This window comes from Vipera ursinii (genome assembly GCF_947247035.1).
Source record: "Vipera ursinii genome assembly, chromosome: 3".
In the NCBI taxonomy this organism is placed as follows: domain Eukaryota; kingdom Metazoa; phylum Chordata; class Lepidosauria; order Squamata; family Viperidae; genus Vipera; species Vipera ursinii.
Genome location: NC_139516.1, coordinates 4,836,113 through 4,863,634, shown reverse-complemented (window position 1 = coordinate 4,863,634; position 27,522 = coordinate 4,836,113). Strand labels below are relative to the sequence as shown.

The window sequence follows — 27,522 nt, the reverse complement described above, 5'->3', positions numbered from 1 at the left end:
TTGAGTCTGTCGAGGTGCGAAAGGACGTGAATTGCGTCCTTTGTTATCAGCCCCATGACCGCCACAATATCACGTGTCAGAGGCAGGGCGTAGAAACCAAGATGGTACTACGCAAATTGTGAGCAAGGGGCTCCGATTGTATCAAGGGGCTGATGGTCATCAAAGGAATGCTTGACATCACTCTCGTAAGCTCCCCAAAAATGGAAGTGAATCCCACCGGCTGGTGAATGCAGAGGGTCCCACCCCAACACCTGCTGGATGATGGCGCCCATTTAAGGAAACCGTGCGCTAGGTGCTAGGGATATTTAAAAACATAAGTTAAAAATAAATCTATGCATATCACTAGACTACATAATTTATAAAGTCAACTTGATAAGATTTATTATTATTATTATTATTATTTTAAAAGAGTGTGATTTGAGAACAACTGCCAGACCGATGTACATTCAGACAAAAATCTAAAAGTTGCTCTTGGCTATAACACTTCACTCCCATCTGGGCAGCGAGAACATGCATTTGCAGCCCCCCCAAAAACCCACCCACCCACCCCAGCAGTTTAACTATAAACAGTTTGGGGAATGCTTTTTTCTTTTTCTTTTTTCTAATTTGAAGAAGAAGAACGTGCGTTTTAATTTAAATGTCAAGAGATGATTCAAGTAAGTTCTGGTTTTGTAGTTTAAAAAAAAAGGCCCTACTTTGGCCCACTCCCACACAAGAAAACGGCAAAACAATCTTGCCAGAGGTGAAGATACAGTGGATTACAACTCCCTGCCAACCGCAGAGAAGGTTGGACAAGACGCCTGTGAAGCATTATCAGACAGCTTTGAAAGAAGAAAACGAAACAACCATTTCCAGAAAACAGCATCCTTCAAAAAAGGAAACGCCACACTCCCTTCCTTGCCACGTCAGCATTTTTCCAAATAAATTTACCGGGGCAGAAGTCGAGGGACCAACGGGCAGGTGGGCCACCTCTGCTGCTCTCCAGCGGAGCAGGAGAGTGTGTGTGTGTAGGGGGTGTGTGTGTCTGTGGCTCAACTGTATGGAAGTTTTGCGGCTCCTTTGATAAATGTTAAGTTCTCTTTGAAAAGTGCCTCACTGTTTCTAACCGGTCTTGCTGCTTGAAATGCAGAATGCAACCGTCACACTCGTCAGGATCAACTCCTTGGTACACTGACAACACAAAAACGTTTATAATGTAAACTTGACACATGCTATTCTTCCTTTAAAAAAAAACAGAACGGGAAAACAAGGAAAGAAAGAAAGAAAGAAAGAAAAAAAGAAAGTGGGGGGGGGAGAAAGAAGGCTAAAAGCTAACCAGGTTCAGATTCGGCATGCTACAGTACTTCCATGTCTCATTGAGATACGACACTGAAGGTGACAAAAAAGATGACGAGGGGATTACAAAACGTTTGCCAGCCGGTTGCGAAGCTGCCCAGTTGACCATTGGCGAAGGCCTTCCCTTCCCCACAATCTATGCCTAATGTCCATGATTCTAGTGCTGGATTGACCATATAATTATGTATTCTTATCCGTCCGGGTTAAATAAGTGCTTCCTTAACTTAGTTGAATCCATCGGTGTGGTAGCTGGGGTGAGAATCTGCCGTGAGCTGAGTCGTCTCTGTGACCGAGGCTGGCTGGATCACGATGGGGCCTTCGGTGTTCTCTGAAGAAGAAGAAAAAAGAGAGAGACGGCAGCTTTGTGAAAGTTGAACATCGAGATGGGTTCTGCTAGCTCCTTTCCTGACCGACGCCTTTTATTAAAAGGGCGCTCTCATTTGAACCGCTGTGCCTATCTCTCTCCGGACCCAGCCGCTACGGTCGACGTGACTGCGTCCAGCTTAGATCGAGAGGCAATCCCTAACGTGCGCTTTTTGTTTAAGTTGCGAGATCTGTCCTGTTTGTAAGCGTGTGTGTGTGTGTGTGTGTGTGGATGTCAACGCTGCTAACATCGGATGTTTTTGCTTTGACAACAGATGGAGATGCAACCGTTTTCTTCTTTTTTTGCTTTTCGAGTCGGATGATGCCGGGAGGGGGAAGGAATGTGCACGAGAGTCTAGCTAGACATAATAATACTACACCTAGTGTGAGAACCAAGGTTATTGAAATAAGAGACGATAAAGAATTGGCCGGGCTGGAGAGCTGGAGGGACGGCCCAGGTTTCAAACTAATTGGGGAATGTGATTTATGACTGTTAATTGGGGGAGGGAATTGTGCTTTGAAACTCTGTGCTCAGGGGAGGGGAATTCAGTTTTGGCTTCGATTGTGTTAGTGCCGATGTTATGCTACTCCAATAAAGATTCTTTAAGGTAAACAATGCCTAAAAATTCTTTGAAGTTTCATCTGTCGGAACCATGACATAAGCATTAGCAGAATATGCAACGCATCAACACTGGTGGAAACAAAGATTTGCCAGAAATTCTCCATCTATTGTAAGAAAAAGTATTCCGTAGCTACTCAGATGGTACAGGTAGTCCTCGACTTACAACCGCAATTGAGCCCCAGATTTCCATTGCTAAGCACGACAATGATTAAATGAATTCTGCCCCATTTTACAACCTTTTTTTGACAGTTGTTAAGTCAACCGTTGCTGTTTGTGGAGATTCTCAGTCACCCAGGGCATGGTTGTCCCAAAAGTGCTTTTTTTCAAGAGGCAACTGGGCTTTCTTGTTTTTCTTTGAAAACGTTTCCCTTCTGATCCAAGACGCTTCTTCAGCTCTGACTGGATGGTGGGGAATGGAAGGATTTATACTCCTTACAGACAGCTGGTCATTTGCCTTCTTTTAGAGAGTCGTTGAGGCCACCTGGAGGTTTGGAGGTTTATCTGTGTTGTCCTTCTACAATAGTCCTTTCAGCGATTCCAAGAAGGCTCCACACCCATTTGCACCACTCAGGTGACCATGAGGACACAGGTAAACCTCCAGGTGGACTCAAGGACTCTCTAAAAGGATGCAAATGACCAGCTGTCTACAAGGAGTATAAATCTTCCCCTTCCCCACCATCCAGTCAGAGCTGAAGAAGCTTCTGGGATGAGAAGCAAAAGGTCTTCAAGGAAAAACAAGAAAGACCAGTTGCCTCTTGAAAAAGCACCTTTGGGACATTAGTTGTTAAGTCAATCTGGCTTCTCCACTGACTTTGTTTGTCAGAAGGTCACAAAAGGTGATCACAGGACCCCAGGAGGGTACAAATATCGTAAATACATGCCAGTTGTCAAGCATTGGAATTTTGATCAGGTGATCATGGGGATGCTGCAACAGTAGTAACTATGACAACCGGTCATAAGTTCATTCTTTTTCAGTGCTGTGGTAACTTCAAATGGTCGCTAAACAAATGGCTGTAAGTCGAGAGCCACCTGTAATGGGGTGGTGTAACAAGCTGGTGAGAACAAATTACGGCGACATTCTATGTTCCACATTCATTTTACAGATTTCACCTATTTCATTTTTTTTTTAAAAAAAAATCGTACTTCCTTGAACGCTCAATTCATTAATTTGCCGTCATTTTTTTTATTAAGCAGTTTCTTGTCTGACGAATTATAAAGCGATTAAACAAGTCCACAGAAGTAAAAGCATGTGTCGACAATGCGTGCAGAAATGCTTTCTGTTGTGCTTTTTGATCGGAAAAATGAACATAAAAAAAATACAATGGTGGGTAGAACAGCTTTAGGCTTTTCACCGGAGGCAGAGAGTGGCTGGATTGACGGGGCATGCAAATCTGCACAGGGGAAGGGAGGAGAAAGCAAGGAGGGTAATAAGCCAAATCATTATTTGAGAGAGCTCTCCAACTGTCTTCTCCCCTGAAGCTGTCACAACACACCTGGGGCGATGCGTGTGCACAGAGAGGGGAGTGAAGGTGCCATCTGAAATTCTTGTGTATTTATCCGTTTACGTATTTATACATTTATTTATTGTTTTTAGAATAACGTAAGTCAAGGTGGCTAACGTAGACAACACGTCTTCCTCCTCCCATTTCCCCCACAACAGCAGCCTTGCGAGGTGGGTTGGGTTGGGTTGAGAGACAGGGACTGGCCCAAAGTCAGCCAGGAGGCTTTCAGGCCTAAGGCAGAACTAGAACTCACCGTGTCCTCGTTTCTATCCCGAGGCCTTAACCCCGTGGCGGCGAACCTACGGCACGCGTGCCGCAGGTGGCACGCAGAGCCCTCTCTGTGGGCACACGTGCCGTCGCCCCAGTCCTAGGCCTTCAGTTGGGTTTTTATAAAACCTTTTCGCTTTACACCTCTGCTACCATGTGCAAAAAAAAAGGTTCAATCAATCAATCAATTTCAACCTCGTGGGTAAAAAAAATGACCTCGCAAAGTTGGAATTGAACTTTTTAGTCCCACCCAGTTTGCCGCTACCACCGCAGCCACGCCCACCCAATGGGCCACGCCCACCAAGCACCCGATGATACATAAATGGGTTTCGGGTTGCAGTTCGGGCACTCGGTCTCTAAAAGGTTCACCATCACTGACTGATTCTCGACTATATGGTATCTTAAGCCACATCCTATCAGCTGTTTCCCCTTTTCTGATGTTTGGAGGTGTTCCTGGTGGTTTAACACTTACCCCTCTCGTCTGATTGTACTTGGGCCTCCAGGTCTTCTGGAGAGACATAAAATTCCGGTTCATCTCCTTCGGGGGGTTTCGGTTTACACTTTCCACAGCAACAATTACAGCAACAGCAGAGACAGCAGCAACAGTAGCACCCAGTGATGAGCCCACAAAAGACGAACAGTGCCTGGATAGGGGGGAAAAGAAAGGTAAACCAACGCTCCCCCCAACCCTTTGGGCATCCGGGATTGCTTCCTCGGAGAGAAGTTTTACCACGGAGCGGATGGGGCATGGTTTCGCGTGCTGCCTGCATCCCGTGGACGGGGCTTCGCTTGTTTGCGCGGCCCGGTTTCTGGCGTGCTGCAGCCCGGTGCCGGTCCATGGACTAGGACACGGATAGACAACCTTGGCTCTTTGCTGACTCGTGGACTTCAACTCCCAGAATTCCTGAGCCAGCATGGGGGAACTATGGCCCCCTCATGATTCATGCACTTCAACTCCCAGAATTCCTGAGCCAGCATGGGGGAACTATGGCCCCTTCATGACTCGTGGACTTCAACTCCCAGAATTCCTGAGCCAGCATGGGGGAACTATGGCCCCCTCATGATTCATGCAGTTCAACTCCCAGAGTTCCTGAGCCAGCATGGGGAAACTATGGCCCCCATGACTCGTGGACTTCAACTTCCAGAATTCCTGAGCCAGCATGGGGGAACTATGGCCCCTTCATGACTCGTGGACTTCAACTCCCAGAATTCCTGAGCCAGCATGGGGGAACTATGGCCCCTTCATGACTCGTGGACTTCAACTCCCAGAATTCCTGAGCCAGCATAGGGGAACTATGGCCCCCTCATGACTCGTGGACTTCAACTCCCAGAATCCCTGAGCCAGCATGGGGGAACTATGGCCCCCTCATGATTCGTGGACTTCAACTCCCAGAATTCCTCAGCCAGCATGACTCAGCATGGAAGCCTCTCCCTTTCCCCTCAGCATGGCTGGCTCAGGAATTCTGGGAGTTGAAGTCCCAGAAGTCATAAAAGAGCCGAGGTTGCCTACCCCTGGGCTAGGGGTTGGGGATCCCTGAGGCAGCCCATCCCTATGGAGCAAGCAAGCGTGCCTGGGGAGGCCAGATCAGAAAAAGAGAGTGACAAGAACTGGTCACACTGAAAGACCAGTTTCCACTCTCGGCAATGGAAAGATCTACTGCTGATTACATGTCTTAAGGGCTGATATCTATCTATCTATCTATCTATCTATCTATCTATCTATCTATCTATCTATCTATCTATCTATCTATCTATCTGATCTAATACATCTAAACTGCATCCATAAAGACAAAATGGTTCTATACAAGAGTAGCAATAGCTTATTAAGACCAAGTTCTCGGATGAAGCTCAAAATGTTTCTATCATGGTAGATAATCCAGGAAAAAGCTGAAAAGTAATAAGATACCCGTGGCTGACTCATCAAAACGAGGAAGCAGAGCCCTCAAACGTACAAGAGGCTTAAAATAGGTGACATCATATGATATTTTCAAGCGCTAAAATACCATTCGCCCTTTTTGTTCACCAGATTTAATTGAGTCAGATCTTTTTCATGCTTTAAGAAAGCTTCCAGAATGCAATTTAGAATTTTCAAGAAATTGTATAGGAAAGGCATTGCTCATGAAAAATTCCGGGACGTTAAGATGCCCTTTTGACCTCAAGTTTGTATCTTGTCATAAAAAAAATATGAAAATGAATCCATTTTAGAAAAGTTCATCACGATTACGCTGAACTTTTGACAATATTAATGCAAATGCCAGACTTAAAAAAAAAAGATTTTAATGCATACCCTTGTTAAACTATAAATGGAAATTCAATGTCCTCTGCTAAAGTATTCTCTTCTCCTCTCCCAGAGAAAAGGGTCATCTAGGAAAATATGATCTCCTGTGATCTTTCTGCATTCTTTAAAGGTTGCAAGCCTGCTTCTTGCCTTGGAAAGGTTTATTAACCCCAGGAAAATTAACTGGCACACAAATCATATGTGATTTAAATTTCCTTTAACCACAGTGCAGTTAGCTTTTTTACAAGCCTCAGCAGCTGTTCAATTTATAGAGGGGAAAGACAGAACAGGATAAAGAGACCAAAGAAAGTGGCTTGTGGTAGCCAGGTGGAAGACTAAATACTTAAGTACTTTTTTTCCATGTTAGAAAAAAAGGCGCTTGAATGAGACAAATTTTGTTTTTAAAAGACAAAATCAATGTAATTAATCTCCAAACAGAATCCACTTGCTACTTACCTTGGCCCACCAGCTGGATAACACGAAGTAGGTGTTCACATTCTCTTCTCCAAACTGTTCTGCTACATACAGGCCCAAAGAACCATACTTATCATAAATATTTCTTTTTGTAGCATCAGTCAATATTGCGTGTGCGTTGTTAATCTCTTTGAATTTATCTGAGGCTTCTGGATTATCTGGATTCTTATCCGGGTGATATTTTAATGCAAGTTTCCTATGATAGAATTAAATGGTATTTAGGAGGGTGTGGGGGGGAAATTGGCTTGACAAAATATTAAATATAATGCTGGAACAGTCATATGGGAATTACTTTTCAAAAAGCTGGAATTCTGAGAAAAATGAAGCTAGAGCTCTCTCTAATACACATACTCATTTATACACCAAATTTGTTGTATGTGAAAGTGAAATACAGACTTCACATTCGATACATACTCAGGATGTAGCTTTTGGGGGTGTAACTGTCATTAAGTGACTGGTCGTAAGTCAAGGACCCCCCTGTAGTGATGAAGGCATCAGGCTGGAAAGCTGGAGCTATTTGTGACCCGATTTCAAAGTTGCAATGGCTGCATCCCCTTCACGCAATCCCATTTGGGATGCTGCAAACCAGCTCACCTTTATGGCCTCTTGCCACCTCTGCTAATCATGTGATGGAAATTTTCGATTTTTTAATTTTTTTTGGCCAGTTTTGCTGGTGTTTATTTCCATTTTCTGGCCAAAAAAACAAAAAACCCATTGTGTAAAATGGATCTGCTTAATGACCAGCATAAAACAATGCTGGCAAATCGGATCTAGTCATATGGTGACCCATTTAATGACCACCATGACTTTCGACCGTAACTCTAGGCTCAATTACGACTGTACGTTGAGGATTAGCTATACCTGACTTTGCAAGGAAGCACTCACTATTATAAAGAGACAAAATTATTTTATTTTTAATTCAACTTTGCCAATGCAGCTTCTTTCAGCAGGTGTGAACAGGTGGGGCACAAGCACCCCCCTCCCCACTCCAATGCACCTTTCCTGCTTTCGATTCCAAGCGCCATGAAGATATTTCCAAATCTTTTATTATAAGCATTTCAAACTTTACCTACACGATCCTTCTAAGATGTACCGGGGGGGGGAATTAAATTGCTAAATTTCAGACCTAAGAGAATCAACTGATTAAAACTTTCTCTGTTACGCATTCCCCAATGGTCTCATGGAAAAACTGGGGCAGGAGCCCTTGTTGGAGAACGCGCTCCTGAGCTTATGCAGAGCTAAAAGAACAGCAAGTACCGGTAATTAAGTAGTGGAAGTTCCCATTAAAAAGAAAAGCTGGGTGCAATAAATCAGGGGTGTCAAACTGCTGGCCCGTGGGCCAGACACATCATGCGGAAGTCGCGCCCACCCCACTGCCAGCAATGGCAAAACAGTCCCGATACGTCGTGCGACATCATGACTTTGACATGTCTGCAATAAATGAATGCCACTCATTGCATCTGAAGTAAATTGCAGAATTGTTAAGAAATATAAGGAAGCTTAACTTCTGACTAAGCTGCCTCTTGAGCAAAAGCACAAGAAAGAAAGAAAGAAAGAAAAAGAGAGAAAGAAAGAAAGAAAGAAAGAAAGAAAGAAAGAAAGAAAGAAAGAAAGAAAGAAAGAAAGAAAGAAAGAGGAAGTTATTTCTTGAGTGCAAGGCACATTTAATTTAATTTAATTTATTAATATTTCTATACCGCCCTTCTCCCGAAGGACTCAGGGCGGTGTACAGGGCAAGAATAAAAACACAGAATTACAAAAGTTAAAAAGTAATTAAAAGTAAGTAATTTAGCTAACTATAGGCCAGATAAGAAACAAAAAAACATGAAGACTCTTTCCATTTACTCCAGAACAGGCTCGTAAGTACCAAGAGAAGAGAATATTTGTAGCTCAAATATTGGTGCCAACACAGACAGGGCAAGGAGGAGGAGGAGGGGGATGATTGTCGTCATCCTCCTCCTCCTCCTCCACTTCGCAAACACTGCCCCCTTCTATCATTGATGATGTTACCTAGTTAGGCAATTAAACATTTGCAAGCAAACAATCAAGCTGAGAGAGCACTAAGGAGTCTACAGGCTCCTAGGTGCAGGAGGATAATCCACTCTCCATCACAAACTGTCTAACTGTGGACTTCAACTCCCAGAATTCCTGAGCCAGCATGGGGGAACTATGGCCCCCTCATGACTTGTGGACTTCAACTCCCAGAATTCCTGAGCCAGCATGGGGGAACTATGGCCCCTTCGTGACTGGTGGACTTCAACTCCCAGAATTCCTGAGCCAGCATGGGGGAGCTATGGCCCCCTTATGACTCGTGGACTTCAACTCCCAGAATTCCTGAGCCAGCTTGGCTCAGCTTGGAAACCTCTCCCTTTCCCTTCAGCATGGCTGGCTCAGGAATTCTGGGAGTTGAAGTCCACGAGTCATAAAAGAGCCAAGGTTGCCTGGCCCTGGTCTAACCCTTCACATCAAAACTTTAGAATAACATTTACTGCCAATAGCTCAGCTTCTTCTAAAAGTACATGATTCCCATCCAACCTTTTTTTTTTAAAAAAAATACATTATTCTTGATCAGCCTGAGTCATAGACAGATCTGGAAATACCTGATACGTTTTTTAGGAGAAACACTGCAACTTCGTATTTTGTCATTCATTGGTAGGATTTCTAACTCCCACTGATTAGAAACAGCCAAAGAACAAGTTGACCTAATCCCTAATTGCATGGCTGAAATGAAAAAAAAAAGGATGAAGTAATTAGGATAAGTTTTGGCGTGGAAGGAATAAAAACGCATCCCTAGATTTGGAGCTGTGTGATTCTATTTTTTAATTCATGTTTTGCGTGTCTGCTTAATACTAGGAGGGAAAATCCAAGTCGATTTAGCCTTTTCTTCTTGCTCTGCAAGTAGCACCCTCAAACCTGGGGCTTTCGGCACCTTCTTTACCTCAAACATAACTGTGAACCCAGAAAAACATGCCACTTATTGGTATGAAGCACCACATTTCCAGTTGCAATGTATGGCAGTGAAAGCTGGACCATAAGAAAAGCTGAGCGCCAAAGAATCGAGGCCTTTGAACTATGGTGCTGGAGAAGACTCCTGCAAGTTCCTTGGACTGCAAGGCGATCAAACCGGTCGGTCCTAGAGGAGATCCACCCTGACTGCTCTTTAGAAGGCCAGATCCTGAAGTGAAAACTCAAATACTTTGGCCACCTAATGAGAAGGAAGGACTCACTGGAGAAGAGCCTCATGCTGGGAAAGATGGAGGGCAAGAGAAGAAGAAAGGGACGACAGAGAATGAGGTGGCTGGATGGAGTCACTGAAGCAGTAGGCGTGAGCCTAAATGGACTCCAGAAGATGGTAGAGGACAGGAAGGCCTGGAGGAACGTTGTCCATGGGATCGCGATGGGTCGGACACGACTTCGCAGCTAACAAACAACAACAACCACAAAGCACTTCTCTCCAGATTTCAGGTGTTCTACACCTCCATTAAACGCAGAAACATAGGAAGAAAGATGGTCCATTGAGTCATTCCTTTGAGGTTTTATTTTATTTTTTTTATTTTTGCCACGTGATGTGTTTATTATCTCAAACATGTTTTAAACTCAGCTACTGAGTATTGCTCCACTACTTCCCCTGGAAGTTTTGGTTGCAAGATTCCACTGCTCCTTCTGACAAGTGATAAGTTTTCTAACGTTACTTTTCAACTTCCCTCTTGTCAGTTTGAGGCTATGCTCCCAAATGTTCTTAATATTTGTTTAATGTTTGCTTAACATTGAAAGTAAACCAACTCGTTTTAAAATAAGGTAAGCGGACGTCTTTGGTTGCAAAAACCTGGGGAGGTCATAGCTGATTGAATTTCTGTTGAATACCCAATTCAAGAGTGTTTGGGGCAGATGCCAAATGCCTTATTTTCTCAAACAGAGATAGCTGGCGAGTGCATTTACTGGTCGACGCACCAGCTAACGTCGTACAAGAAGTCCTCGGCTTCTGAGTGAGTGTGCAAAGTTACAACGGCAACAAAAAAGGAAGTGATAACCAATCCTCGCAGTTATGATTGCCACAGCATCCCCGCAATCCTGTGCTCAAAATCCAGGAACCTGGCAACCAGCATTTATTTTAAAACAGTTGCAGAGTCCTGTCATGGCCATTTGCAAGCTTCCCAGCCAGCTTCCAACAAGCAAAGTCAAAGGGAGAAGCCAGCTTCAAATTAACGACTGTGTGATTTACTTTGCTGCAGCCATTCACTTAACAATTGTAGGGGGGAAAAAAAGATTGTAAGATCAGGCACGACTCAGTTTAACAACCAGCTTGCCTACAGCAACAGACATTCTGGTCCCAATTGTGGTTGTAAGTTGAGGACTCCCCGTTTCAAGTTCTAGAGCAGGGCTTTTCAACCAGTGGTACGGGTACCACCTGTGGTACATTGGCACCTGGCAGGTGGTACGTGAGCATCCTAGAAAACTGGTAGCAGGGGAAGGGAATGAGCTGAACCGGTGGCAGCACCGCACAAGCCTGAGCGAGAGATGGCTGGAGCTGCAGGGCTGTCAGGGCTCAGCCAAAGTACCAGGATCAGCGCCAGGCTCCAGCTGGAGCTCGGCGCTGATCCTGGCACTTCTGCTGAGCCCAGAAGAAGCGCCGATCAACTGGAATGTTGCAGCATCTCCAGGGTCTTGTGATTTACATTCAGATGCTTGGCAACTGATTCATATTGATGACGGTCACAGTGTCCCAGGGTCATGTGAAGTGACCAAAACCTGCTGCAACCACCCAGCAGACGGGGGGGGGGGATAAAAACCAAACACCCCGCCCCCACCCTGCTGCCAATCCTCAACAGAAATGCTCACAACAATGAAAACCTCGGACAGGAGGAAGAGCGCCGCTGGGCGGGCAGGCAGGTGTCTTGCTCGGCTGTGACTTGGGGGGAACTTTTTTCAGTGCCATTGTAACTTCGAATAGTCACTAAGCGAACTGTTGTAAGTTGAGGACTACCTGTACTTCATCACTTTTTTTCCTTTTTTTTTGGTCATCAAATTTTTGACACCTTGCTAGGTGACTGGTGGTACTCGGATGTTGCCGTATCCTAAAAGTGGTACAGTGGGTGAAAAGGTTGAAAAGCCCTGTGCTAGAAACTCAAGAGATCCAAAATCGAAAGCTGAGCTGCTTGTACGTTTGCATGCAACCTATTTGTGTGCCAGCTGGGGATGCTTCAAACTTGCGATAGCCTGCAAATGTTTAAAATGAATCTTAAAATCAATACTATCTTCAGAATGAGGCTCTGCCCCCTTACCTGTAGGATTTCTTAATATCATCTGAGGTGGCATTCTTGTCCAGTCCTAGAACGTGATATAGTGACTCTCCGGATGTGGATAACGAACGTTGCCTCTGATCCCCCATCCTGAGCTACCCTGTGAGGAAGAAAAGTATTCAAAAGATGACATAAAAGTGGTTTCCTATCTTCATAAGATAAGATAAATATTGTCTTTTTTTTTTTTACTGTGGGCACAATGGCACCCATCAAAAGTGAAATGTAGCTGCCTGCTCTCAAAGTGAAACACATACATGACACACACCTAAAACATCCTATATACAACATAGGTATAGACCCACATCCTGTACATATACATAACAAATAAATATTAAATACTGTCCATTTTGCATACATAATGGAAGGAGGAAGCTTAATAATAATAATAATAATAATAATAATAATAATAATAATAATAATAATAATAATAATAATAATAATAATAATAATAATAAGAAGAAGAAGAAGAAGAAGAAGAAGAAGAAGAAGAAGAAGAAGAAGAAGAAGAAGAAGAAGAAGGAGAAGTTGGAAGGGACCTTGGAGGTCATCTAGTCCAACCCCCTGCTCAGGCAGGAAACCCTTTCAGACAAATGGCTGTCCAGTCTCTTCTTAAAAACTTCCAGTGTTGGAGCATTCACCACTTCTGGAGGCAGGTTGTTCCACTGGCTAATTGTTCCCACTGTCAGGAAATTTCTGCTAAGTTCCAAGGTTGCTTCTCTCCTTGACTAGTTTCCATCCGTTGCTTCTTGTCCTGCCTTCGGGCGCTTTCGAGAATAGCTTGACTCCCTCTTCTTTGTGGCAGCCCCTGAGATATTGGAACACTGCTATCATGTCACCCCTGGTCCTTCTCTTCATTAAACTAGACATACCCAATTCCAGCAACCGAGTTCACGAGGTCAGTGCTGTATGGAATGAAACTATGGCTGAATCTGGATGTTCTGCTACGGATACCACGAAGCCCCCTCCTCCCAGAATGGAACAAGGAAAACAGGTGTGTCGTGTCCCAGACAATCTTGCGGACCCTGTTCAAGCAACCCTTCTGTGCTATGTCCTGGATGGAGGGGAGGGAACTGCCAATGATCTTTTCGGCCGTCCTCACCACTCTTCATAAAACTAGCACTCTGCAATACGAAGCGCTGAGCTGGATTAGAAAAGGCCAGGTTCCCGAACCTCTGCAGCCATGTCTAGTCTAATGAAGAGAAGGGTGAGGGGTGACATGATAGCAGTTTTCCAATATCTCAGGGGCTGCCCCAAAGAAGGGGGAGTCAAGCTATTCTCCAAAGCACCCAAAGGCGGGTCAAGACGCAATGGATGGAAACTAATCCAGGAGAGAAGCAACCTGGAACTAAGGAGAAACTTCCTGACAGTGAGAACAATTAACCAGTGGAACAACCTGCCTCCAGAAGCTGTGAATGCTCCAACACTGGAAGTTTTTAAGAAGAGATCGGATGACCGTTTGTCTGAAATGGTTTAGACTTAAAGAGTCTCTAGCTTGAGCAGAGGGTTGGACTAGAAGACCTCCAAGGTGCCTTCCAATTCTATTATTCTGTTTTGTTCTGTGATGAGGATCATTTGGAAGATCTCCCGGGATCTTTTTACTGCCTGACCAGCTTTATCAGGACAGGGTCAGGTTCAATCTGAAATGGTTTAGACTTAAAGAGTCTCTGGCTTGAGCAGAGGGTTGGACTAGAAGACCTCCAAGGTGCCTTCCAATTCTATTATTCTGTTTTGTTCTGTGATGAGGATCATTTGGAAGATCTCCCGGGATCTTTTTACTGCCTGACCAGCTTTATCAGGACAGGGTCAGGTTCAATCCTATATATTCCGACTAGATAAAGGTTCCCCTGCACATGTGTGCTAGTTGTTTCCAACTCTAGGGGCTGGTGCTCATCTCCGTTTCAAAGCCGAAGAGGCAGCGCTTGTCCGAGGACGTCTCCGTGGTCATGTGGCCAGCATAACTAGACGCCAAAGGCGCACGGAACGCTGTTACCTTCCCATCGTAGTGGTCCCTATTTTTCTACTTGTATTTTTTACATGCTTTCAAACTGCTAGGTTCCGACTACAGCTCCATAAAGCAGTGACATGTTTCTTTATCATTAAATTAATACATTTCATCTTAAGCACCCATCCCTTTTTTTTCATAGGAAAAGCAGAGTCTTTAATGATGAACATTATTTCTGTGAACTTGATAAAAATGTGAATTTGTTATGCAGGTAGTCCTTGACTTATAGCCATTTGTTTAGTGACCACTCCAAATTACAACATTGAAAAAAGGGACTTGGGACCTTTTTCGACACTGACGACCTTTTGCAGCATCCCCATGATCACTTGATCAAAATTCGGACGCTTGGCAACTGGCAGGTACTTACGACGGTTGCCGCATGCCGGGGGTCACACGGTCCCCTTCTGCGACCTTCTGACAAGCAACGTCAACCGGGTAGCCGGATTTACTTAAGAGTGGAGTTATTACCTTAACAATTCTACTGATTCACTTAACGGCTGTGTCCAGGGAGGTCATAAAACGGGGCAACATTCACCTGTCTTGCTCGGCAACAGAAAGGCTGGGCTGAATTGGGATTGTGAGTTGGGGAACTACCTGAGTTCCATGGGTTGGCTTCTAGCCACCAATCTCTCGCCGAGGTTGGTCCAAATCCATGCCGCCAGGTTGCATTGGCAAACGTTTATTAACTTTGAGCTCAAAGCTTCTGTGGCCCCCGTTTTCAGCCCGAGACTCTTATGCAGAGAGAGAAAAGGCGACAGGGAGAGAAAGGAAAGCTATGGAAGTCGCTCCGTAGCGCTGTGTGTTATTTTTCCAGCTGCCAGCTAGGGCCAAAATAGGCTGATCAGGAAAAAGCCGCAGACACACACACAGCCCCATCATCCCGGGAGCACAAAGGTCCGTTGATGATGATTCATGGGAAGATGATCTGAGAGGCTCAGCAAGCCACAATAACAGGGAATCCATAGAGTAGCCCTGAGGATGCTTTCCTCGTAGCTCACATCATTCCCTTCTGGTTAAAAACAAAAAACAAAAACTGCTGAGAAACAGAGATGACAGTTCCCTGTTACTTCCAGAGAGGAAAAGCAAGAGAAAAACAGGCGAGGCCTCTTTTTAGACTTATCCCAATGAGAAAACAAAACAGCAAGGCCCACCCAGCCCAAGGTGGGAAAACCAGCTCACCCCACTTCAGGAATGTCACTGCAAACCTCTCATTGCTCCTCAGTCACAATAAAGTGCAAGGCTCCAGCGCTAAAGGCTACTCTGTCCCCTTCTAGCCCAACCAGCTTGGCTGCTGGATGGCAGGCGGGGTGTCGCCAAACCGTTCATAAATGTCCTGCAACAATAGAAAGGGCCCCGGTGGATCGGTGGCTGGAATGCGGTACTGCAAGCTAGCTCTGCCGACTGCCAACAGTTCGATCCCGACTGGCTCCAGGTTGACTCGGCCTTCCATCCTTCCGAGGTCGGTAAAATGAGGATCCAGATTGTTGGGGGCAAGAGGCCAGGGCTTTTCAACCTTTTCACCCACTGTACCGCTTTTAGGATATGGCAACATCTGAGCACCACCAGTCGCCTAGCAAGGTGCCAAAACCTTGATGACCAAAAAAAAAAAAAAAGGAAAAAAGTGATGAAGTACAGGTAGTCCTCGACTTACAACAGTTCCTTAGTGACTGTTCGAAGTTACAATGGCACTGAAAAAAGTGCCCCCCAAGGCACAGCTGAGCAAGACGCCTGCCTGCCCGCCCGGCGGCGCTCTTCCTCCTGTCCGAGGTTTTCGTTGTTCTGAGCATTTCTGTTGAGGATTGGCAGCGGGGGTGTGGTGTGGTGGGGGGTGTTTGTTTTTTATTTCCCCCCCCTCTGCTGGGTGGTTGCAGCAGGTTTTGGTCACTTTGAGCCTGGGAGACTGTGACCGTCATAAATATGAATCAGTTGCCAAGCATCTGAATGTAAATCACAAGACCCTGGAGATGCTGCAACATTCCAGCTGATCGGTGCTTCTTCTGGGCTTAGAAGCGCCAGGATCAGTGCCGAGCTCCAGCTGGATCCTGGTGCCGATCCTGGGGCTTCCGCTCAGCCCTGACAGCCCTGCAGCTCCAGCCATCTCTTGCTCAGGCTTGTGCGGTGCTGCCACCGGTTCAGCTCATTCCCCTCCCCCACTACCACTTTCCTAGGATGCTCGCGTACCACCTGCCAGGTGCCAGTGTACCCCAGGTGGTACGTGTACCACGGGTTGAAAAGCCCTGCCATAGGCTATAAACTCTATAAACGGCTTAGAGAGGGCTGTAAAGCACTGTGAGGCGGTATATAAGGCCAAGTGCTATTGCTATTGCTCTCCTCATATTTTCAAATTACCACGGTCATATACCTCGGCACGCAGGGGATGCATTCCCGGCTTCGTTTGCCTTAGCAAAAGCTCTGAAGAGCAAGTCCATCTCCAAGCTTTGTGAATAAGCACAAGGTAAGATTGCTGAAAAAGCATTGATGAGTTTGGGGACGCTTGGTAGAGAGAGAGGCGAAGTGTGCTGTTTCTTCTGCCAAGACCCCCTGAATTTCTGGACCAAGCACATAAGACGCATTCTTTTTTTGGGGGGTGGGGGGGATAACCCTTCTTTTCTCCTTCTTCCATACTTCCTCCTTCATCTCCACTTATACATTCCTCTTCTCTTCCAGGTGGCTCAAATCACCATCGAGGAATTCCATGTATTTACCTATCTAGTGTTTAGAGTTGCTGTTAGTTTGCGAAGTCCTGTCTGACCCCTCGCAACCCCATGGACAATGTTCCTCCAGGCCTTCCTGTCCTCTACCACCTTCTTCTCCTGAATTCTGGTGCTTCGGAGAACAGATTGACCCATTCTTCTTTGGGGCAGCCCCTCAAATATTGGAAGACGGCTCTCATGTCACCCCTAGTCCTTCTCTTCATTAAACTACTTTGTTGTTAGTTGCGAAGTTGTGTCCGACCCATCGCGACCCCATGGACAACGTTCCTCCAGGCCTTCCTGTCCTCTACCATCTTCTGGAGTCCATTTAGGCTCATGCCTACTGCTTCAGGGAATCCATCCAGCCACCTCATTCTCTGTCATCCCTTTCTTTTTCTCTTGCCCTCCACCTTTCCCAGCATGAGGCTCTTCTCCAGTGAGTCCTTCCTTCTCATGAGGTGGCCAAAGGATTTGAGTTTCAACTTCAGGATCTGGCCTTCTAAAGAGCAGTCAGGGTTGATCTCCTCTAGGACCGACCGGTTTGATCGGTCAGTGTTTAGAGTAGGGGCATTCAATCTTGGCAGTTTTGAGACTTGTGGACTTCAACTTCCAGAATTCCCTAGTCGGGGGAATTCTGGGAGTTGAAGTCCACGAGTCTTAATGTTGCCAAGGTTGGACATCCTTGATTCACAGAGAAGAGCGATTCGGTTGTGACAACCGTCCCCCATGGAGCCCAATGCTGAATTCCTTCCATTCAATGCATTTTTCATGATGTCTCTGCCTCTCCTGTTAAGACCTGTGGCTTTCCCACTGCAGCTCTCTTAGTATGAGAGATAATATTTGCCCAAATGACTCAGGGCCTCCTCTTCCCTCATTCTCCTTCTTATTGAAGACTCTACTTTTTTTAAAAAAAAAAAAAGCATCTCAACTGCTGAAGCTCGATAAAACAGTCTTTCCATAGCCCCAGGTCACCATGTCATCTAGCTCATTTTCACTTCCCACCACCCTGAAATGTGTGACTCTGCTGGAGTGCGAGCTGGCCAGACGTGCGAAAAGACAAAATAATAAGTTTTCCATAATACAGGTAGTCCTCGACTTACAACGCAGTTCATTCAGTGGCTATTCAAAGTTGCAACGGCACTGGGGTAAAAAAAAAAAAGTGACACGATCGTTTTTCACAATTGTGGCCATCGCAGCATGCCCGTGGTCACACGATCAAAATTCAGACACCTTGGCAACTGATTCATATTTATGACGGTCGCAGGGTCCCGGGGTCATGTGATCAGGTTTTGTGAGCTTCTGACCAACCAAGTCAAGGGGGAAGCCAGATTCACTTATCAACCAGCTTACTAACTAACAACTGCAGCGATTCACTTAACAAATATGGCAAGAAAGGGCGTAAAACAGGGCAAAAATTCGCTTAACAGATGTTCTGCTTAACAACAGAAATGTTGGGCTCAGCTGCGGTCGTAAGTTGAGGACTACCTGTAAAAGGCCACATGGTCCTCTGGGTTAATCAGAGAAGAACAACTAAGATGGTCGAAGGCCTGGAGACTAAAATGTACGAAGAACGGCTGCAGGACTTGGATTTGGCTAGTCCAGGCGTAGGCAACCTTGGCTCTTTTATGACTCGTGGACTTCAACTCCCAGAATTCCTGGCTCAGGAATTCTGGGAGTTGAAGTCCACGAGTCATAAAAGAGCCAAGGTTGCCTACCCCTGGGCTAGTCTAAAGAAAAGAAATAGGGGAGACATGATAGCAGTATTCCAGTATTTGAGGGGCTGCCACAAGGCAGAGGGGGCCAAGTTGTTCACCAGAGCACCAAAGGGAAGGACGAGAAACAATGGTTGGAAACCGATCAAAGAGAGAAGCAACCTGGAATTAAGGAGAAACTTCCTGACAGTGAGGACAATTAACCAGTGGAACAGCTTGCCACCAGAAATCGTGGGCGCTCCATCATTGGAAAGTTTTAAGAAGAGACTGGACAGTCACTTCTCTGAAATGATATAGGTTCTCCTGCCTGAGCAAGGGTATGGACTAGAGCACGGGTCGGCAACCCGCGGCTCCGGAGCCGCATGCGGCTCTTTGAGCCGTCTCCTGCGGCTCCCAGCCGCCCGGTGCGCGTGCACCTTTGAACGGGCAGTGGTGCGCGCACACCTCTCCAAATGGAGAGTGGCACCGCCCGTTTGGAGAGGTGCGCGCGCACCTCTCCGAATGGGCGGAGGTGCATGCGCACCTCCCCAAACCTTTTGGAGAGGTGCGCGCGCACCTCCGCGCGAATGGGCAGTGGCGCCGCTCTTTGGGAAAGCTGTTGCGGCATGTTTGCAGGCTGCCGAAGGCGGTAGCTCTGCAAACGGGCCGTCGCCGTCACGCAACCGGGAACCGGTTCCATCACACATAAATAAAATGGCAACCGTGCGTATCCGCGCATGCGCAAGAAAAACCCGTTTTGCGCATGCATGGACGCACGCACGCGGCTCCCACTTTTTTTATGTGTGATGGAACTGGTTCCCAGTGGCTCTTTTCCTTTTTCAGGTTGCCAACCCCTGGACTAGAGTACCAGAGGGAGTTGGACGTCAATGCCTGTTCTTTCTTTTTTCCCTTCTTTTCCTCACCTTTCCCCTCCCTTTTCTCCTCCCTGTTTTTTCCTACTATTTTCTTACACAAAACTGTTAAATGATTACAAAAATAAATTTGAACCAGTTGCCAAGCATCTGAATTTTGACCATGTTACCATATAGGGGAATGCTGCAATGGTTGTATGTTCGAAAAATGGTCACTTTTTTCAGTGCCGTTGTAACTTTGGAGTGGTCACAAAATGAACTGTTGTGTTTTTATTTAAACGTATTACATAACTTTTCGGTAGAGTTTGATGAAAACATAGCATATCGTAAAGGGGAGATTGCTAATCTAATCTCATGGAAATTCAAAGATTAAAATTAGGGGTGGGTATTAAAAAACCCATAAGGGACGCGGTGGCTCAGTGGGTTAGGACACTGAGCTTGTCGATCAGAAGGTTGGCAGTTTGGCGGGTCGAATCCCGAGTGCCGCGTAGCAGACTGAGCGCCTGTTACTCATCCCAGCTTCTGCCAACCTAGCAGTTCGAAAGCACGTAAAAATGCAAGTAGAAAAATAGGGGCCACTCCGGTGGGAAGGTAACGGTGGAAAGGTAACAGTGTTCCGTGTGCCTTTGGCGTCTAGTCATGCCGGCCACATGACCACGGAGACGTCCTCGGACAAGCGCTGGCTCTTTGGCTTTGAAACGGAGATGAGCACCGGCCCCTAGAGTTGGAAACGACTAGCACGCATGTGTGGGGGAACCTTTACCTTTACCTATTAAAAACCCACCTATCCTGTCAAACTCAACTTGAGGCTTATGCGCCATCAAGTCAGTGTCGACTCTTAACGGGCATTTAGATTTTTCTCCATGACAATCCGTCCCTCAGATGGTCTTTCAGGTCTGTCCTTAACAGTGCACCCATCCCTGGTATAATGGGAGTCTGTCCACCTTGCTGCTGGTTGTCTGAATTTGAAGTGCACGGGTATAATAATTAACTCCAATTGAAAAAGTCCTTGAACCTCATTCTCCCTTCTGTCCAAATTTCTGAAGTTCTGCAGTAGAGGGCTTCAGTCTGGAAGCAAGCTAAATCACCATCTGTCATTATTTAGCAGCAAATACTCTGAGAGAAGACACACTGCCAGCTATTTTGGGATCAGGTCACTGCAGCAAGCTATGCTAGATTAAACAGGCCTGATGGAAAAGGTATTTTTAAAGCCCTCGGATTAACTCTTGTGTCTTCCCTTGATGAGGGCCATCCCCTTCCAAGACAACAATAGCTACAGAGATGGGGGAAACAAAAGATTTTTCCTCAACTGATTTTCAAAACTGGCTCTTTTAAAAGCACCTGACATCCTAGAGACACATAAACAAATGACCCTCAAATTTTGCATGAGGCAAGCATCAATCTAAATCATGTAAAATCAAAGCCTGCCTTTTGAAAGACACAGGAGACCAAAGGTGGCAGAGAGCTTTTCTGCAAGTCCTTTTCTCGACCCAGTTTAAAATAATGAGGAAAAAGACATGTCCAACATGGAAGCGAGGCTCTTTTCAACACTAATTTTTTACTGGAAAATTAATCTGCGTTTTGTTAAAACCTGTTTTCTTGGCAACGGTACAGAAGAAGCTTGCCTTTCTCCCAGGATGTTGTTTCATCTTCCCAGAATGATCTACACCCCTGGAATTCCCTGGGATTTGCATCCCCCCAATTTCTGAAGAAAGCGGAAATTAAATTAAAACACTTTTGCTCAAGTTCCAAGGATCAAAGGTCCACAAGGATCCAAAATCTTGCTAACAAACGTATATGAAATTACCTGCTTTTTCATTCCAAACTATTTGACATGGCAGGGGGGAAAGGCCATTCTTTTTGCTGCACTGAGAAATGTGTCACTAACGCTTGTGTTATTGTTATATGCCAGTGATGGCGAACCTTTTAGAGACCGAGTGGCCAAACTGCAACCCGAAACCCACTCATGTATTGTCGGGTGCCGGGTGGGCGTGGCCCATTGGGTGGGCGTGGCTGCGGTGGTAACGGCAGACTGGGTGGGACTAAAATGTTCAATCCATCAATTCCAACTTTGCGAGAAGTTGAAATTGATTGACTGAACTTTTTTTTTTTTTGCACACAGCAGCGAAGGCCTAAAGCGAAAAGGTTTTATAAAACCCAGCTGAAGGCCTAGGACTGCGGCGACAGTGCGCGTGCCCATGGAGAGGGCTCTGCGTGCCACCAGTGGCACTCGTGCCATAGGTTCACCACCACGGTTATATGCAATGTTTTACATCTACCCGGCCCACCTGCACAGGAAAGCGGAGCATGTTACAGGTGCCACTGATTAGGGGATTGTCATCTGGTGGGACCAGGAAAAAGGATCCACTCTCTCGGTGGGTGGCCGTTTCTTTGTGGAACATCATTCCCCTCTGGAGTACGGTTGGCTCCCCAGCCTGCTGTTTTTTTTTCTGAAAGACCCTAAAAATTTGATTTTGCCAATGGGGCTGGGAGACGGCGAGGGAGCAGTCAAGCCGTCGTGCTATTCCTGCCATAGAAGAGATGGTAAGGGTTTTTTTTAATGGGTTTTTAATGAGTCCTTCGGGAGAAGGGTGGTATATAAATAAAATTAATAATAATAATAATAATAATAAAAATGGATTTTTTTTTAAAAAAAATAATTGTAAGCTGTCCAGTGGCTATTTAAATTTAGTTAATAAATGGTTTGTTTTTATCCATTCAGTCATGCCCAACTCTTGGAGACTTTATAGGCTGGCGTTCTCCATGCTACCTTGTCATACCTTCTTTCAGTTGATGAATGTTCAACTTTGCATCAGATTTGGTGTTATCAAGCCAGCGTGTTCTTTGCTTGCCCCTTCTTCTTGTTCCACTAACCCAGGTGTAGGAAACCGTGGCTCTCTTATGACTCGTGGACTTCAACTCCCAGAATTCCTGAGCCAGCCATGCTGAGGGGAAAGGGAGAGGTTTCCAAGCTGAGCCAGGCTGGCTCAGGAATTCTGGGAGTTGAAGTCCACAAGTCATAAGAGAGCCAAGGTGGCCTACCCCTGAACTAACCATTCCTAGCATCCTTGCCTTCTCCAGTGAAACGTTTCGACGAAATCTCATCCGTCATCCTCAGGCTGGTGGCTTCAGCTTCGTTCTTCTCCACCCACAGAACACACCCCCTCTGGCAGTTTAAAAAAGAGGAACAAACAGCCACTACCACACGCTTCTCCCAGAAGAACGAAGCTGAAGCCACCAGCCTGAGGATGACGGATGAGATTTCATATGTTTTCTGAGGTTTTCGCGGGTGTTTGTGTGTAGATCTTTGGTCATTCAGGTTTTTCCCCACATAGAATTGAAGTTATAAGAGCAACGTTTCGACGAAATCTCATCCGTCATCCTCAGGCTGGTGGCTTCAGCTTCGTTCTTCTGGGAGAAGTGTGTGGTAGTGGCTGTTTGTTCCTCTTATATATATGCAGTAATTTACACCAGCACCATAGTTCAAAGGCGTCAATTCTTCTTCAATCACCATTCTTAAGTGTCCAGCTCTCACACCCTTACATTGTTATAGGGAATACTATTGCTCTAGCTAGCCTGCTTTTTGTATTTATATCATCTCTGCTTTTTGAAATCTTTTCAATAACATGAATAAGATCTGAACAAACTAATAATAAATAATAAATGTCTTTGCCGGCATTTAAGAAGGTTCCTGAAAAAAAATGATTTGTGTATCTTAAATACAGGGACAGCAATCAGCAATATTTTTTAGATGGCACATTTGAAAGGGCAAGACACTCTTAGGACAGCAGAGAACTTGATACGTCTACACTGCAGACAGAGCTAATATTAAGTAATAAGTTAATGTCAAATAATGTGTTTTGTGCCAGATAGAACAACGAAGGCAAATTTTTTTCCCCAAAAATCATTATTTAGAGGAGACCTGGCTACACATAAGAGAGGAAACAGACACCAGCATTTCCCTAGTTTTATTTTGCTTGAGGAAAGGACAGTAGCTCAGTTCAGTTAAACAGGAAGTCCTAGACTTCTCTCTCTCTCTCTCTCTCTCTCTCTCTCTCTCTCTCTCTCTCTCTCTCTCTCCACTGCAACTATCATAAATATGAGTCGACTGCCAAGTGTTCGAATTTCGATTATGTGACGATGGGGATGCTGCAACAGCCGTTAAGTGTGAAAAATGATCCTACGTCACCTTTTTCACGGTCACTAAACAGTTGTTAAGCTGAGGACTACCTGTATTTGTTTGTGGCTCAAGACCAAGGGTGGGCAACTATGGCAACTTTGTGACCTGTGGACTTCAATTCCCAGAATTCCTGAGCCAGCATCATTCCCAGGCCGAAAGGTTGCCATAGTTGCCTAACCCTGTTCAAAACCAATCGTAAAAACTCATCAAATACCTCCCCCCCGCCCCTTCAAATCTATACGTTACAAGGTAAAGGAAGCGTAAAGAAAGGCATCCAATGAGTTATTGACAGAAATTTGGATAACTTCTTATGGAAAACTGGTGGGATAGGCAGGGAGTGGTAAATTCAGGATCCTAATATTGATTTCAGGTTTCTGGGAGGTGGTGATAGGAGACTGGGCGGCTCAAGATCAAGCATGCATCTACCTTGGTCGGAGGAGGGAGGCAGAGCGACAGGCCAGCCTGGCTGAGCTAAAGATGGGGATGGAAAGAGATGCTGGGGAAAGAGTGAGACTGTCATCGGCATAACGGCTGAAGTCCCTAAGGGTTAAAGGCAGACAGAGAAGAGGTGAGGGAAGGACAAGACGGGAGAGCAGATCAGCATCAGTGTGGCTGCTGGGCAACAGTGGACATCAGAGAGCACGAAGGAGAGAAGCCGGGTACCCAGAGGTTGAAACAAGTGATAGGTAGAGTAAATCAGAGATAAGGCAGGAGCTGAAGGTTTTAAATCTCAGCAAGCAGGAGGCCAGGATGACCTGCTCTGGGCTGCAAAGGGAACATGATAAGAACTTGGTGAGGGGCCACCAGGGAACACAACACTGTAGGCTAGAGGGGTAGGCAACATTGGCTCTTTTATGACTTGTGGACTTCAACTCCCAGAATTCCTGAGCCAGCATGGGGGAACTATGCCCCCCCCTCATGACTCGTGGACTTCAACTCCCAGAATTCCTCAGCCAGCATGGGGGAACTATGGCCCCTTCATGACTCGTGGACTTTACCTCCCAGAATTCCTCAGCCAGAATGGGGGAACTCTGGCCCCTTCATGACTTGTGGACTTCAACTCCCAGAATTCCTGAGCCAGCGTGGGGGAACTATGGCCCCTTCATGACTCGTGGACTTCAACTCCCAGAATTCCTGAGCCAGCATGGGGGAACTCCGGCTCCTTCATGACTCGTGGACCTCAACTCCCAGAATTCCTCAGCCAGCATGGGGGAACTCTGGCCCCTTAATGACTTGTGGACTTCAACTCCCAGAATTCCTGAGCCAGCGTGGGGGAACTATGGCCGCTTCATGACTCATGGACTTCAACTCCCAGAATTACTGAGCCAGCATGGCTAAGCATGGAAACCTCTCCCTTTCCCCTCAGCATGGCTGGCTCAGGAATTCTGGGAGTTGAAGTCCACGAGTCATAAAAGAGCCAAGGTTGCCGACTCCTGCACTAGACTAATCACAATCAGATGATTGTTGAATCATCACCAATAAACCCATCATTGTCCTGTGATCCCCTTTTGTGACCTACTGACAAGCAAAGTCCATGGGATGGCCAGATTCACTTAACAACTGTGTTACTAGCTTAGCAACTGTAGTGATTCGCTTGACGTGGAAAGAAAGGTCGTAAAATGGGACAAAACTCACTTATGATCAGCCTTCAGGAATTCTGGGAGTTGGAAGTCCACAAGTCATAAAAGAGCCAAGGTTGCCTGCCGCTGGGCTAGACCATGAGTGAACAAATTATAGGTAGTCCTCAACTTACGACCACAATTGTGCCCAAATTTTTTGTTGCTCAGCAAGACCGTTGTTAACGACTTGTGTCCCATTTTACGGCCTTTCTTACCCCAGTTGTTATGTAGTGTTGTTATGTAGTTGTGTAGTGGGGTGCCCCAGGGCTCTGTTCTGGGCCCAGTGCTCTTCAACATCTTCATCAACAATTTGGACGAAGGGATAAATGGGGAACTCATCTAATTTGCAGACAACACCAAGCTGGCAGGAAAAGCCAATACTCCAGAAGATAGGCTTAAGATACAGGAGGATCTGGACAGACTTGAACACTGGGCGCTATCTAACAAAATGAAATTCAGTGGTGAAAAAAGTAAGGTTCTACATTTAGGCAAGAAAAACCGAATGTACAGGTATAGCATAGGGGGTACCTTGCTCAAGAGTAGGAACTGTGAGAGGGATCTCGGAGTCCTAGTGGACCATCCCTTAAATAGGAGCCAGCCGTGCGCTGCAGCTGCCAAAAAAGCCAACACAGTGCTAGGCTGCATTAACAGAGGGATAGAATCAAGATCAGGTGAAGTATTAATACCGCTTTACAATGCCTTGGTAAGGCCACGCTTGGAATCCTGCATCCAGTTTTGGTCACCACGATGTAAAAAAGATGTTGAGACTCTGGAAAGAGTACAGAGAAGAGCAACAAAGATGATTAGGGGACTGGAGTTTAAACATATAAGGAACGGCTGCTGGAATTGGGTATGTCTAATGAAGAGAAAGACTAGGGGCTGCCCCAAAGAAGAGGGAGTCAAGCTATTCTCCAAAGCGCCGGAAGGCAGGAGAAGAAGCAACGGATGAAAAATAATCAAGGAGAGAAGCCACTTAGAACTAAGGAGAAGCTTCCTGACAGTGAGAAGAATTAACCAGTGGAACAACCTGCCTCCAGAAGTTGTCAATGCTTCAACACTGGGAGTCTTTAAGAAGACACTGGACAGCCATTTGTCTGAAATGGTATAGGGTTTCCTGCCTGAGCAGGGGGTTGGACTAGATGACCTCCAAGGTCCCTTCCAACTTTACTGTTATGATTATGATTATTAAGTTCCAGCCATCACAACTGCTCCTGTGATCAAGTGATCATCATCCGGGCAGGCAACCAATGGCTCGCATTTCCAGCTGTGGCAACGTCCCGCGATCGCCACTTGTGACCTTCACAAGCCGAGTCAATGGCAAAGTCAGCAGGAAGACGCGAGCCCACGAGCTCCTTGCTTAATGACCCACTGCGGTTTGTTTAATGATAGTAGCTGGGGACCGCTGGAACTGCTGTTGCAAAGTGAGCGTCCATGCTGATAACATCGGATGTTCTTGCTGTGACAACATGGGGAGATGCAGCCTTGTTTCTTTCCTATGTTTTACTCTTAGAATTAGATGAAGCTGCAGGAGGAGGAATGTGATGGTAGTTAGTTAGACATAACAATTCAGGGGCTTTTAAAATAAAGAGGTGATAAGAAATGGCCGGGTTGGTGAAGGGAGGGGAAAGCTTGCATTTCAAACTAATTGGAGAATGTGATTTATGACGGTTAACTGGAGGAGGGAATTGTGCTTTGATACTATGTATCAGGGGAGGGGAATTCAGATTTTGGCTTTGACCGTGTTCCTGCCGATGCCGTGCAACTTGAATAAAGATTCTTTAAGGTAAACAATGCCTCGAAGTTCTTTGAAGAGTTTCATCTGTCGGAACCATGACAGGGAGGCAGTCAACATGACGTCAAGCTTTATAACCGTACTGCTCAGTGACAGAAATTCTGGCCCCAAGCACCATCATTACCCTACACTGCCTGCCTGCTGCCATAGACAAGGTTAGCTAGACGCTGCAACGTCAGATCATGATGATGATATGAACAATCCGGCAGGTTTTCTCGGCATAAGCTCAGAAATAGTTTGTCACTGCCTTTCTACCTGCAAATGTTTTGTTGCCAGGATAGGTAACGGCATCAGTGGATGGGCAAAGTTTGGCGCTTGCTTATGCATATTTATTTCTTTTATAGGCTGGGCTATATCTAATTATACACCTTATCACAACACTTCTATCTCAACCTATGAAAACAGTGCCTTTTCCGTACATAAAAAAACCTACCTGAGACTGTAACCTCTTAGCATCACAGCGACATATAAACCAATCACATCCTTCCAAAACATCTTAAGTTAATGGCTGAAGAAGACAAAGAGAAGGTAC

At 45.7% G+C, this 27,522-nt stretch overlaps 1 protein-coding gene across 3 annotated transcripts in view; it reads right to left on the bottom strand.

Moving 5' to 3' along the window:
• Positions 1–556: 556 nt before the first annotated feature.
• DNAJC5 (DnaJ heat shock protein family (Hsp40) member C5) overlaps positions 557–27,522 on the bottom strand; it is a 70,656-nt gene continuing 43,690 nt past the window's right edge. For all 3 annotated transcript variants that reach the window (XM_083361003.1, XM_083361004.1, XM_083361005.1), the window contains 4 exons: positions 12,124–12,241; positions 6,824–7,037; positions 4,562–4,733; positions 557–1,663 (listed from right to left, as the gene is read on the bottom strand). In XM_083361003.1, coding sequence (XP_083217129.1) covers positions 1,560–1,663; positions 4,562–4,733; positions 6,824–7,037; positions 12,124–12,230 — 597 coding nt within the window. In that variant the 5' untranslated portion in view covers positions 12,231–12,241 and the 3' untranslated portion in view covers positions 557–1,559. The remainder of the gene's footprint in view (positions 1,664–4,561; positions 4,734–6,823; positions 7,038–12,123; positions 12,242–27,522) is intronic.